Genomic DNA, 15,670 nt, shown 5'->3' with positions numbered 1-15,670 from the left:
CTATCAGTCACATTCATCTTTAACTTTAATTTGTTTTTTCACAAAAAAAGGATGCACACTAAAAATATGAGTGTAGGGAGACGAAGAAAGAGTTTGTAACCATAACTGTACAAATACCTAGTAAAAGAACTGACTGCTGACTGGGTTGTCCAACACCCCTTATCTGTCCAAAATCACATACTGTCTAGTAGGCACATTTGGTTGGAGATTTACTTATGTGACCATTAAAAAAGTATATTCTATATAGCATGAATAATGGGTAGTGTGAATGTAATTCAGACATTTTATATCCGCCATGTTGTCACTGTCACATGACCTACCAGCATCAGTTGCATTGCTTCACTGCCGTTCACAACTTTCCTGTGGCTTCATGGGATAGTAAAGTGTCGATCAAATGTGCACTCCAGAATCTTGGCAGAAGTAGTAGGTCATCCGGGTGCATTTCGCTTACTGTTTTTCGTATACTATAAATTTGGACATACTACTCTTTTGCTGTACTATTTTTGCTTACTATATAGTACGGAAGTAGGCATATTTGGACAAAGTGAGTAGAGTGTTTTGCTATCATCTCCTCCGACAAGATTTGGTACTGTAGTAGTAGCTAAACACTGGCTGTGTCTGATATCGCCCCTATACCCCTAAATAAGGCACTAATTGAGGAAACAACAACTTGTAGTGATCTCCAAAACTATAGTGGACTTATTAAACCCCACAATGCACCACAGTAATGAGTGTACAACCGATGTACGCTCAATGGCTAGAGAAATACCCATAATGCACTGAGATTCGCATGCCAAATGAATTCCCACGTCTCGCCAGAAGATGTCACACGCAGCTGAACCCTCCATCCATCCATTTTCCTAACTGCTGGTCCAATGTGGGTACAGCGTAATTTCATACAGGTATAAATTCCTTTTTGATTGATTATCAAATTGTATAATTAAGGTTTACACAGTTTCCATGACAGTTCTCTTACTACTGGAGCTGCTAGTTTTGCAACGTTTCAAAAAATTTGCAAGGACAAACTGCAAAAGCGGTAGCCCTTTCGTCACACTCAGTATTTCTCGTTTTCATTTACAAGTGAACTATATTTGTGGACTTATGTGAGGAATAGTGAATGAAGGGTATAGGGGTGTTTGTGGACACAGCAACTGTGATGAAATAATCTTCTTTTTCCTTTTTATGACAGTTGGCTACCAGCGTTTAGGTGCAATACTGCCACCTACTGTGTTGGAGTGTCAATCGGTTACTGATGCTGGATTATTTACAATATTATCATGTGTAGTATGAACATGATTTCAATATTTCATTTTTTAAAACATCACTGTTATAGTCAATACATATAGTATATTGCGACACCCCTAGTCAATACATTAAAAAGGGGTTTACAAAGAACTACATTTGCTAAATTGATCTCACATTAACGTGAGAATAAAATTAAAAGTAATTCTAAGACGCATTATCTCCTTTTACAATAGCCTATAGTAAATAATTTATAGAAGGCATAGGCCTACTGTAGATTAAAAGGGCACTGATGTTAAACACCAGAGGACACAGCATGTACAAATTTTTAAAAAAGATGATCTGAAGTGTAGTGAGCAATAAATCATGTAAAGGAAAACATCCAAGTAAAGTTCAGCCGTAGGTAGATATTTTTAGCCCAGTAAAACACAGGATAATGAATGTAATTTTCCCTATGGGAGGTGCTCATCCTCTACCAAACGTCAGGAAAAAAAGCATTTGATAACAAAATCCTGTTTGATTTTGGAAAGCGTTTGGAAAGTAGATTTGTAAAGTTCGTTATTTATTTTTTTTGATTTGTGTGAGGTGTTTGGGGATGCGTTTGTTACAGTGCTGTTTTCAACTATAGACAGGATGTGTTTGTAACGTGCCCTTCCTAGCATTCTATCTGTCTGGAAACCACAGTTCTTATTTATGAGGGTTTGTCCAGTAGCGCTCTTATAATGTCATTACCATCAGAAGCCGAAACACAGTCCGTGCCAAACTAAATATCTGTTTTATTTTTGGAGTGAAGGTTCAGTTTTTCTCCTCCCCTCTGTCTTTTCTTCTGCTCTTTTCCAGGGTATAGACATGCGTTTGTATTTCTGGGAGATTACGCTTCTATAAGGTGATGCATGAATGATCGGACTTGTGTTTAATGGCTGTTTATCTAGGGATATTTTTGCAGTCTACATTACCTGAACTGTACATTTACATGTCTTCATGTTTGCCTTTCTGTACACATGTACGGAGGGCAGTTTGCACCAGTGACTACATCCTTTCATGATGTGTTAGTGCTATATTAATAAATCGTGCATGTCTTTAGACCGCAAAACATATTACACACACCAAACTCCATTCAGTTATTGCCTGGATGGGTCAAAGAACGAGCGTTGAGTATAACTGCACGTTCACACATTCACAGACGCACTTTGTAACTGCGTCAGTGTGTAGAGGAGGTGGCCACAGGCTGTTTGTCTCACCAGATTCGGCCCAACTGCCTCATTAGCTTGAATTAGAGAAACATGGCAGCCAAACAAAGTTGCATAGAAACATTTTCTCACCCTCTCCCTTCTTCCAATTACCCCATTCTGCTCCTTGTTAATCGCTTGCAAGTAAGTGAAATACTAGTGCTCTTATACATTGAAAAAGTGTGTGCAATTTTTGCCAATGTAATTAACTCAACTTTTTTTTATTGAGTCATTTTAACTTAAAGGTTGCAGTGTCTGTGTCTGCTCAGGAAATAAAGCCTAAATCTGGATCTCTCTCACTGCAGCGGCTTATGCCTCACTTACAGAGAGTTTCTCACAGAATAGAAGACTGAGAAATAATCTTTCAGAATAATAATGTGCACAAATAAAAGGCTTTAGATGTTTTAAAATGATCCTCTGCATGGAATACATTTACAGCTACAGTTTTTTGTTTGCATAGTGGCAGAAGTTGAAATTCCAGTCAGAATAGAACAGTTGTTTTTTGTAACCAGAGTAATGTCCACATCTTATGTCACATGGCCATTATGAGGTCTTGCTCCATCTACTGGACAAAGTGAGTACAAAATTGAATGTGTCAGACCACGCTGCTGGTACACCTCATCTCAGTCCTGTATGATGCAGTGATGCCAAACAGATTGTTTTTCTGAATTTTATGACTTTCTTTAGCCTTACAAAAATGAAGGATGAAGTTTTTTTTTTAGTTTTCTTTAGTTTTTTTTTAAAAAGGTGCACACTCAAATGTGATGGCCGATAGTATTATCACTATTATCTCTTTACCTCTATTACGGCCAATGTAACATTCACTACCGTTCAAAAGGATGTTTTTGAAAGAAGTTTCTTATGCTTACCAAGGCTGCATTATTTGATCAAAAACTGTAATATTGTGAAATATTATTACAAATTATTAAACTTTATTGCAGACACAGGTCCATAAACACATCATACAATACAAAAAAGAAATACAAAATAGACTATAAGATATACAGGATATTGCACCAATGTCGTCTTAATCTAGAAGTGTATCTATAACAGCTTTTCAGAGGACTGACTAGGGCTTCAATTATATGGTTCACTGACTTGTCCAGGCGACACATAACACTAAACATCAATCGTCTTTAAAGTGCATCCCAGGTTGGCACTCTAATAGACACAAACAAATGAATGTAATTTATCCATGTGATAGTAAAGCTGAATTTTCAGCAGTCATTCCTCTAGTCTTCAGTGTCACATGATCCTTCAGAAATCATTCTGATATGCTGATTTGGGGCTCAAGAAACATTTCTTATTATTATCAATGCTGAAAACAGTTGTGCTGCTTAATATTTTCTTTAAGCACATATTTTCTTTACATTTCTTTTCAGGATTCTTTGATGAACTGAATTTTGGTGAATGTATTAAATGTCTTTACTGTCACTTTTGTTCAAATCAATGCATCCAATGCATTTAAAGTCATATTAAAATATTGATTATATTAATATTAATATTAAAAGTATTATTTTCTTTCAAAAATCTTTTTGACCCAAGACTTTGAAACAGTTGTGTGATGAGTGCATCAGTTTGTCAATAAAGTGGTATCATTAACCAACCATAAGTTGGCATGAGTATGGCATAACATTATCTACAGCAGACACCCATCTGCTTTCACACAAATGGTTTGAGTGTGTGTGTGTGTGTGTGTGTGTGTGTGTGTGTGTGTGTGTGTGTGTGTGTGTGTGTGTGTGTGTGTGTGTGTGTGTGTGTGTGTGTGTATGTATATGTATATGCATGCAAGTAAAGGTGCTCGTAAAAATACGCTGTGGATATGCTGTTTTGCATCAAGTTTATACTGTCCATTAAATCTGATATCTCTTTGCTCTTAAATCTAGACGAGGCGGCTCTGCTCTGTGGCTCTATGGCTCTCTTTGTGTAAATCATTTATACAGCTGTCTTTATCTTGCTCTGGAGAGCTGGCTGCTTAATTGAGGATAAATGATAATGATCAGACCTCAGTCAGCTTCTCTATAAATTAACTATAATGTGTATATCATACACAACACTCGTGCCAGAATGAACATTCACATTCTCTTTTCCTAATACCTCTTTGTTCTCGTTGACTCTGATACTTTCTTTCCTTTTTCTTTCTGCCCTCTCAATTTTCTCCCGAGCATCAGTGCAGCTTTGTTTTATTCTTAAGTTTTATTTATATATCCATCCTCTCTGTTTGTCTTTTCCTTCTTTTTCCTTTTTGCTTTCATTCTCTTTGTCTCCGTGCTTCTGTGTTTTGCTCTTCAGGAGAATTTGTTAATTTTCTGAGCTCCATCTGCAATGGGCAGGATTTATGAATGCTGGCTCATTCTGTACAGTTTTGTGCTGAATGTTTAAGTATTCTTTCCTCAGGATAGGTTTTTATGGTGACATGCAGCTTGTGCTGTCATTGGGACCTGCTTTCCTGCTCTGAAACAGAACTACAATCTATCTGCTCTTTCTGTATTTTTGTGACACCTAAATTATTTCAAATGCCACTAGACGTGGCTATTAATTGAAGGCAAATGTTTTCAACAAGTGGAAAGCAACGCAAGAAGCTTTTTAGCCTTGATCACAGATGAATGTAAAGCTTTCTCGCCAACATTTGTCTGAAGACGTTTTAACCTTTTGAGGTCTGAGGTGTTGACATGTCCTGACATTTGAGCTTATTTCAGTTACTTAAAACATTTCCATGGCTAAAGTCTGATTACACTGTATTCAGCACAAACTACAATGTGAGTATCATGTATGTAAACGTTTGTATTTTTGAGAGAACGTTTGTCTGCTTAGTGAAAAAATGCTTATTTACATTTAACCATTTAGGAGACGCTTATCCAAAGCGACTTACAAATGAGGAGGACAATAGAATCAATCAAACAATAGGGCAACAATATGCAAGTGCAGCCTGTGACTAATCCCAGTTAGTCTAGCACAGTACACGTATATAATAATATATATATATATATATATATATATATATATATATATATATATATATATATATATATATATATAGTAAGTGTTAGTATTAGCCGTTTCTTGAAAATGGCTAAAGACTCATCAGCTCGGGTTGAGTTAGGCATGTCATTCCACCAGCACTGAACAGTCAAGGTAACGGTCCATGAAAGATTTTGTGCCTCTTTGGGATGGCACCACAAGGCGCAGTTCACTTGCAGAATGCAAGCTTATGGAGGGAACATAGGTCTGAAGTAGTGAGTTGTGAGTAGGGGTGCAGAGCCAGTGGTTGTTCTGCAACAAGGCCATAAAACACACACTGAACATTCACAAGACTTTTGAGAACTGGATCTTGTAGCCTAGTTTTTTCACTACACAATGATATGAAAATCATCCTGCCCACTTATTCACATAAAACAAGACCCTCCCCTAATGGGCCTATCAAGGTGGATGTGGCCCTGACCAAAATAAAGAATGCGAGGAGATTAAAATAATGTGTGTTTTTTTTTATTGTTTGTATTTTATTTACAAAAGAAAATAATCAAAATATACATAATGAATGAAGGTCAAATGCACAAAGGCACAGCTTTTTTAGAGACAAGTATTCTCTGAGTTTCGGTTCATTTTTGTGACAGAGACAACAGAAAGTGCACCCTGTTTGTTTTTTTTATTTTACAGTACTTTTATTTTCGAATATATTACGACTTTTGGACATGCTACTCTTTTGCTGTACTGTTTTTTGCATAAAAGTCAGTGCACTGTTTCATGCTTTTCTTCAGAAAGATCTTTTTTCTTTCCCATATTGCAGAACTGTGACTTTAAATCGCTTTATGTGAGTATACTGTATGTGGGTATATGTATGTTGAAAGAAGTCTCTTATGCTCACCAAGGCCGCATTTATTTGATCAAAAATACTGTAAAAACGGTAATATTGTGAATCATTTTTACAATCTAAAATAACTGTTTTCTATTTTAATATATTTTGAAATGTAATTTAGTCCTATGTGCCGCGATTGTTGTTTAGTTAGTTCCTGTCATTTCTGTATTAGTTCTCGTTAGTTTCTCTGGTTACCTTGTCTATAAATACTTCCTGTTTGGTTCAGTTTGATGTCGATCATCGTTAATGTTAGTGGTGTTTTCTCCTGAGTATCTCCTGAGGGCTGAATTTTCAGCAGCCAGTACTCCAGTTTTCAGTGTCACATGATCCTTCTGAATCATTCTAATGTTTCAAAAACATTAAAAAAAACATTGACTGATTGTGAATCAGTATATCACTTTATATATAGAGCTGTGCGATAATATAGTTTACATCTTGTGATGATACAAACTATCTCTGAGCAGAGATTTGCTATAGTAAAGTATAGAAACACCTAGGTATAGTGATATCAAATGATAAACCTGTCAGTCATCCATGTTCACAGCTTTTATCTGTGTGTGCATCTGTCCTGAACATCTCTCTTCACACCACAGACTGAGAGAGGGCCCGTTAGAATCGAGACATAATAAAATACCTTCAGATGTTTTCTGATTTGTAAAGAATGTCTACAGCGTGTTGAGACCAAAGCTGCTAGAAAATGAAAGCATATGAACATTGGATTTATTTTTCCCTGGTATCAGTACTAAATATAGCTTTGTGTTTTTACAAGATTCAGTGCTAACCCATCGAATGCTTTGAAGACGAAGTGAGTGGCAACTTGCAAGACAGAGAGTGCAGTGAATTCACTGCTAGTTTTGGTTCACATCTAGTCCAGCCACTTAATATGGACAACACATGTGCCTCTTTCTCTCACTCTCACTTCTTTCTTCTTCTTACTTTCTGTCTCCGCCTCTCTATGACTATTTTTCTCACTTCTTATCACTCTCTCTCTGTCATCTCCTTCATTGCTCTCATTAGTTTCTCCATATCTGCCCACCCTTTTATTTCAAGTCTACATTAATTTCTCATTATTAGTCCTACTATATGTCCTTCCTCTCTTTCATCTGATGTCCTCCTCGTCTCACATCCATGTTCCTTGTTAAGTCTTTTTCCAGAACGTATTCAACCAAGTTCTACTTACAATACATCAGCACCATATCTGTTATCATGGGCTCTCTATTTGGGAGGGGCAAGAAAAAAAAATCAAGAGTCTTTTTGTACCTGTATCAGCAAATTTTTCGCTGAAATTTTAGGCAAACAAGTTCAAATCTGCTTGTTACTGTACTTGTTTATTTACTTATTTATTAATTAATTTTATTATGACAGTAAATGACGCTCTAGAAATGTGACTCATTGTCTATCATTTTACGAGCAACTGTTGATATAGAAAAATGCCACATCGCAATATTGAAAATATTTCCATTTTAAACCATGAAGGCGAGCCAGTGGATATCACAAGTTAATATCAAGTTCATCTTTAAACACACTAATAATTTAATAACACTGGTAAATACAAATATATTTAAATACATGACAAGTTTCAATAGAATGAAATTATATAAAAGTATATTTTTGCTTACCAAGAATTCTTGTCAGGACATTCAGCAGTACATTTTAACAAAATTGTAAAGACACTAGAAGTAATTATGCATATAAAGAAGTCCTACTTAAATGGGTAAAAAAAAGCACTTTAAAGGCTGGGTAGGTGATACAGAATTTTTTTTTGTCATGTTGGTTGAAAGTCTCTTCACATCCTGATAGCAATCATTACGTGAAGTGGTCTAAATGTTTTTAAATGTCTATATATCGTCTGTGTAAGGAGTAGGACCATATAATATTCGTCCAATCATTGATTTCGGTTCGAATGCGAAATGAATTGGCAGCAGTCAGGTGGTACAGGTCAGTGCTCTTTAAGTTCTTTTTTGTTCATTATTATTGTAATGTTATGTGCTTTGAGACATAAGGTAGTTTAATGGCGTCTCTTGTGGCGCTTTTGTTTGCTTCCTGCTGTACTCATTCATGTGTTTTGAAGGAGGTGTGGCTTTAGAGATGCTCTGAAGGGAGGGTGGGATCTTATGCTTTCAAAGCTAGCTCGCTATTGCTAGCCTCTCTGAAATTGCCTACCCTACTTTTAAAGTTCAACTAATTGCATTTAACATAAATTTAAACTATAACACATTTTCAGTTAATTATAAATAGCAGGCAGTTAACTTTCTGAAAACATTGCATTCAGTTTGAACTTAAGTACTGTATATTCTTGTAAAGTGTATTATTTTCGTAATAAGTACTCTTTAAAGTTATGCTAAAGTGAACTTTTTCACAAGGGACTACTCTGACTACTTTATACTACAAAACAGCATAGAATAGATTTGTGAATTGGGACACACTTTGTGTCTAGTAAACGAGGGTGCTAGGCAGGCCTAATCACTGCATCTTATCTTTTGCTCATTTTATGAAAAAGAAACAGAAATGTTTGTTCAATTTCCAGGAGATTGGACTTGAGTGTCACATTTCAAAGGTCTGTTGCACGAGCTGCATTACAGCAGCTTACATGCAACTTTGGGACCTACTGCATTGAGCACACGGCCAGCCTTGGAAAGAAAAGCTTCTCTTTGTTTGAATTCATAAGAGCTGCTCCATAAAAAAAGGAGGAGAAAAACGAAGCATGTGTTTCTGGTGTTTTCTCTTGGGGAAAGCTGATCTTAGATCTGTGTTTTTGACCTAAACAAACAGCAATCTCTAAAGAAGCCATAATTTGTTGATTAAAGATGATTAATAGTGTAGTATTTTTGCTGGATCTCCTGCTTTATTTATCTGTCATTCACCCTTCTGTTATTTCATTCCAGCCGATAAAGGACATGCCGTGAATGATATCAAAACCACAGTTGTCTCCGAAAGATGTATCTGTTAAGGAGTCTGGCACAACAAATGCCACATGTTTAGTTTGTTGTACTCACAAACGCGTAGGCAACCTCTTGAGGAGCGACGAGCCTAAAACACTGTGTGTGTGTGTGTGTGTGTGTATATAGCAACTGTCAAAACAGAGCTTTTTTTTTTTTTTTTAAGCCAATCCGTTATCATCTCCTACATTTCAGAGCTTGTTTTCTTTTAATTGCTAACTTAGGTCATTGTCTATGGTTTCAGGCAGCAGCACAGCAGTAGTCTGTATCAAAGGATCTCTCCCCACCCCTGTTTATAGTCACAATACCAGACACTTATACACAACATGTGCTCAACAAAATAAGACTTGAAGGGATGATGTGTGGGTGAAATGGGTCGAAAAAAGGGGTTCATGGAGAAATTAAGCTATTGGTGCAAAAAAATACAAGAATTAAGGTCCTTGCACACTGAGTCTGAAATTTTCGTGTGCGTTTTTTCGTATTCGTGATTCGGTGGCTCTGAATTGTCAAAACACCATTAAAAATGCTTGCTACAGATGCAAAAAACGCAGAAATCTGAATTTATTTAGCACGGACGAAAGTTTCAGAGGCTGTAAGCGTGATTGACAAAACATGAGGTCGTATTTATTTTTTTACGTGAAAATTTCGGACGTGTGCAAGGACCTTTTACTGTATGTGATGCAAAAGTAGGCATGCACAACAGCCTTCATACATATACATATACAGACAAATAACACGGGCATCTTCTGTCTAATGTCTGAGAGTACATGTTTTAGATTGTTGTACAACTGTTTCTGATCATCTGTCTGCGGGTTATGATTGAGCACCTAATGTAATTGTGTGTGAACAGGGGGCTAATCAGACTACCACAGTGATGGTTTTGTGCTCTTTGAGAGACTTTAACCTGGTCCAGGAGATGTGTCAGCTGGCTATCAGAGATGTGGGGGGACTGGAGGTTCTCATCAACCTGCTTGACACAGATGAGACCAGATGTAAAGTAAGTGCATCCAGACTCAGTTAATTAGGTCAGAAGTCACTATTTGACTCTGAGAAAGTTTTTTTTTTTTTTTTTTTCATTCATTTTCAATATACACTACTGTTCAAAGGTGCGGGGATGGTAAGATTTTTTTTTTTTTTTTTTTTGATTAAAAATATAGTAAAAACAGTAATATTGTGAAATATATTACAAATTTAAAATAACTGTTGTATAAATTCAGCACCTAAACTAGATAACTGTTAAACTGTTAAACTAGATAAACTGTTAAACTAGATAAACTGCAACTAATAACTGTTGTATAAATTCAAAATAAATGTACTGTCCTGAATAAGACAGTTTACATAAAAGATGTTTACATATAGTTCACCAGACAAAATAAAAGATGGATTTATAATTATCGTTACCTGGATGATCCATGGCTGGTTTTCTTTTTTTTCCTGATGGTTGTTCATGAGTCCCTTGTTTGTCCTGAGCAGTTAAACTGCCCAATGTTCTTCAGAAAAATCCTCCAGGTCCTGCAAATTCTTTGGTTTTCCAGCATATTTTGCATATTTGAACCCTTTCTAGCAGTGACAGTATGATTTTGAGAACCATCTTTTCACAATGAGGACAACTGAGGGACTCATACGACAACTATTACAAAAGGTGAAAACATTCACTGATGCTTCAGAAGGAAACAAAATGCATGAAAAGTGTTGAACAGGATGAAGATGTGTAAATTTTTCTGATTTTGTTTAAAGATCGTATTGTTTTCATTTAGTACTGCCCTTCAGAAGTTACAGAAGATACTTACATGTTTCCCTGAAGACAAAATAAGTAAAATTCAAAAAGTATACACCCCCTGGTTGTAAATGCATCGTGTTACATTCTGTAGCATCACAGAATGTAATTTATTCCTGTGATGGCGAAGCTGAATTTTCCAGTCTTCAGTGTCTAATGATTCTTTAGAAATCATACTAATATGCTGATCCAGTTGATTTGTTGATCCTGTAACATTTCTTAGTTGTTCTGCCTAATATTTTTGTGGAAATATTCTCTGATGAATAGAAAGGTCAAAAGAAAATAATTTATTTGAAATATAAATCTTTTGTAATGTTATTAATGTCTTTACTGTCACTTATATTCTGTTTAATGCATCCTTGCTGAATAGAAGTATACTTTTTTTTTTTTTTACGTTCTAACCCCAACGTTTTGAACAATGGTGTATTTACATATTATTTTTCTTTTACTTTTATACTTTAGCATTAATATTAGTATCACAATGAATAGTTGTTGTTCCCTGCCACTTCCTAATATGCACACATGATAATACAATATACTGAGACACTGTGAGTGATTCCGACATTTATATATTGTCAAAGTGACCATAATTACAAAATAACTCTTTTAACAAAGTATTTAATTGTTAAATGTAACATGCATCAGGGTAACACTTACTATTATTTTTTAAAAAGCATATCAAACAGAAATGTGTTGAGGCCACTGCCATTTTTGTTAAAGAGAAGTTGGCGCTTTCAAAAAATTCCAACAAGTTGTAAACTCAAAAATTTCAATCATTTCTGCATGATGCAGCATTAGGAATATGAAGCAGTTATTCTTATAATGGATACATTACTCTCCCTTGCCGTTAGATTGGTTCTCTGAAGATCTTGAAGGAGATCAGTTGTAACTCCCAGATTCGGCGGACCATCGCTGATTTGGGCGGTTTGCAGACCATGGTGTCTATCCTGGACTCCCCTGACAAAGAGCTGAAGAGCCTTGCTGCAGAGACCATCGCCAATGTGGCCAAGTTCAGACGGGCCCGCAGGACAGTCCGACAGCATGGTGGCATCAAGAAACTGGTGAGAAACATGAAGTCTGTGCTTATGCGTTTGTCAAAACAGGTTGCCCTTAATTAAGAACTCGCACAAGGAAAAGAGACAAAGGGAAGGAGAATGTTGAGGGACAAGCAATAGAACATGTGTATACCAGCCTCTATTTCTCCACTCACTCTTTCTTTAAGTCTGTTTCTCCCAATCATTTTCAATGCCAGCATCAAAGGGAGCACATTGCAGGTAAAAACAGATTGAATGTCGTTCTCCCCCTCATCCTGGCATGTGTGTTTATTGACAGAGTGACGCTCTGTATGATTAGGGCTCACGTGTTACTCTGCTCTGTATATTTACTCGGGGCCAGACTCGGACGTTCTCTATGTAGCTATCATAGATTAGTTACATTTAAAGTCCCAGACCACCTCTGAACAGCACGCGCGTGTAATGCTGTGTTAAAGTGGCCTTTCTGACTTGACAGCAGGGAAACATGAAATTTACTCTTTGAAGGATGTGGTCATTTGTAGATTTTGGTGTGACATAGTCTGAATTTTCAAGCCCTCTTAAGTAACAGCCAATCTTTGGCTGATGATGAATGTTTAGATGAATGCTGGCAGCTTCAGGGCAGGATATTGTATTCCACATCCTGCACTGAAGATGTCATAAAATACACCATGACCCCACTAATAACACATTCCTACTCGTTTTCACATGCCACGACTCTTCTACCTTAACGGGAGTGAAATGAAAACAGTATAAAGCATCATAAGGAATAGAAATGTAATGTTAGCATGATATCATGTGAGGCAGAGTGACAAATCTATTGCATTGTTTCAAAGTTCAAGCATGGGAAAGTGCTTTAAAATGAGGCAAAAAACTGAAGTTCTTTCTTGCAGGTGGATTTGTTGGATTGCGTGCCTGATGGTGTGTCTCTGAGTAAGGAGCAGGAGAGGGATGTGGAGGTGGCGCGCTGTGGGGCTCTGGCTCTCTGGAGCTGCAGCAAGAGCACCTGGAACAAGGAAGCCATCCGCCGGGCCGGGGGTATCCCTCTGCTCGCTCGGCTGCTCAAATCACCGCAGAAGAACGTGCTCATCCCTGTGGTGGGAACATTGCAGGAGTGTGCTTCTGAGGTTTGCTCAAAGTGTTCAAATCAGTTTTAGAATATGAGTTTAGCTATGTTTTGAATGCCCTATTGGTATTACAAAAAAAGTTTGTGTTCTGCACCAAAACCAGGGGCTTTGGATTCATGAAAATCTTCTCAAGATAAACTTTAAGAAGTTCGTTCGAATGTTCCTAAATGCAATTCTTGAAAAAATGTTAAGAAGTTCTCAGATATTTTCTTAAGAACATCTAAAAAAAATTCTTAAGAAGAAAATGAATGGCTTCATGGTGTTTTGTGATCGAAAGGCAGGTATTGCTGAAGACTTGCTGAATGAAAAACACTTCTAAGCCTGTATTTTTGCGCTTTCTGCAGATTACCAGATATCACAATAAGCATGCAAACTATTTTTGTACAACTGCCTTGACGGGAGTTAATCACTCAGCGTCATGTTTTTAATGCGCTGTGCCAAGTTAAAATAGTTATTTTAATAGGGCCTGTCTCAAGATGCAGTGGTCTTTCCCACTCATTTGCCGTCTTTCTTGTGCTCTCTCTAGAGTGAATACTGTAGATCACCATTTCCACAAAAATATTAAGCGTTAACTTATATTAATATGAACTGTTTTCAACATTGGTAATAAAAAATTAATAATATAAAAAATATATAATAAGAAATTTGCACAAAATCAGAATATTAGATTATTTCTGAAGGCTCATGTGACACTGAAGACTGAAAATTCAGCTTTGCCGTCACAGGAATAAATGACATTTTAAAATATATTAAATTAGAAAAGAGTAATTTTAATTGTAATAATATTTCACAATATTACTGTTTATGCTTGTAGCTATCAAATAAATGCAGCCTTGGTGTGGTAAAAAAAGACCTTTGAATGGTAGTCTAATTTTGAATTTCAAATGTATTATTTATATGCCATGGCACTGTAAATACTACTAAATACAATAAAGTATATTTACATTTACAAAAGTATTATGAAACATAATGCAAGCTACAACTGCTACATATAAAGCCACTACTGTATATAAGGACACTCGGTGCAAAGTATGGCTGAACATAACATACTGTTCTGTTCATGAAACTTTACTTTTGACTGGAAGATTGTTTTCTATTAAAGGACCAGCTTGAAGATGTGAATGACTGTGATGCCAGAAGCAAGAAACCCTAGGATGAAATAAGCGCTATGTCGCTGCACGCAGTGTTGTTTGGCAAGGCAGAGTGGTTTTTACAGTAGGTGTTCAGCGTAGAAAGACATTCTGCATATTTGTATTGGCAGAAGAGCTACAGAATTGCTATACAGACTGAGGGCATGATTGAGGATCTGGTGAAGAACCTCAGCTGTGACAACCAGGAGCTCCAAATGCACTGTGCCAGCGCTATCTTTAAGGTACGGCCCTACACACTCAACTACACTTTTCTTTGGCAATGGATAAAAGGGGTGAGGTTGAGGTAAAAAATTAAATGGTGTACTAATTTAGTCCTGGCTTTGACGGTCACAATACAGTGCACATCTCGATACTACTTAAAGCTTTTTATGAGTGTGTGGCTTCATTCCTGTTTTAGTGTGCAGAAGATAAACATACCCGTGATCTGGTGCGGCAGTACGGTGGACTGAAGCCACTGGTCATGTTGCTCAACCAAGCTGCAAACAAGCAGTTACTAGCCGCCACAACTGGAGCCATCTGGAAATGTTCCATCAGCATGGAAAATGTAGCTAAGTATGTGCATGTAACTACAGATCCTTTGCAAAAAGATTTATTTAATTTTTTAAAGAAATTATGACAGTTATGAACAACCGTCCTCTCAGAACAACCATAATTACGCATTATGAGTGGAAGAAATATTTTAAGCAGTATATTAATTAATTTAAAGGGGGCATAACACACACAGTTTCTGCCAATCTCATGTTAATCTTGAGTACCTATAGGGTAGTATTGCATCCTTCATTTCTCAGAAGAGTCTTTGGTTTTATCAGATTTATAAAAGACACATACGCTGTACCGTTTTTTTCTGAAAACAGGCGAGCTCCTGGAGGCGTGCCGTGAGCGGCGCTAAGAGTCATGCACAATAAATAATCGCATTATCCCTGGAAAACTTTTAAATCACTATACGTTCGTCTTGTTTATTATATGCACTTACGCACAGATTGCCAACAAAACAGACATTTGATGTTACATACCGCCTGCAATTCCGACTCATGACCGGGATCTTTTATACCATCTTTCAGTTTCAAATTATCTGCAAATCCATCGTCAAACTTGTCCTTGTTTATAAAACTTTTTTTGTCACAGAAATGCTGGGGAACAAACAAACACACTTGCACAACTCTGTTGCAAAAACACACGTCTTTGGTGACACTGTTGATTTCGTGGCCTAAAAACAAAATGACAGCGCTGCCGACGGCGTCCGTAACCCGAATGAAGCACGTTGATGGGCGCGCTCTTGCTCGCGCTCTTGCAGGAGAAGTGCCCGTTCAAGGAATTC

The 15,670-nt window shown here is 36.9% G+C and overlaps 1 protein-coding gene across 1 annotated transcript in view; it reads left to right on the top strand.

Annotated features, from left to right (window-relative positions):
- Positions 1-15,670, top strand: part of odad2 (outer dynein arm docking complex subunit 2) — a 53,160-nt gene that overhangs the window by 16,925 nt on the left and 20,565 nt on the right. Inside the window, exons 11-15 of the mRNA XM_084434714.1 lie at positions 10,117-10,263; positions 11,895-12,104; positions 12,968-13,201; positions 14,463-14,573; positions 14,750-14,904. Coding sequence (XP_084290840.1) covers positions 10,117-10,263; positions 11,895-12,104; positions 12,968-13,201; positions 14,463-14,573; positions 14,750-14,904 — 857 coding nt within the window. The remainder of the gene's footprint in view (positions 1-10,116; positions 10,264-11,894; positions 12,105-12,967; positions 13,202-14,462; positions 14,574-14,749; positions 14,905-15,670) is intronic.

The sequence above is a fragment of the Rutilus rutilus genome (assembly GCF_951802725.1).
Source record: "Rutilus rutilus genome assembly, chromosome: 16".
Taxonomy (NCBI): Eukaryota; Metazoa; Chordata; class Actinopteri; order Cypriniformes; family Leuciscidae; genus Rutilus; species Rutilus rutilus.
This window is presented reverse-complemented; position numbering and strand designations above follow the sequence as displayed.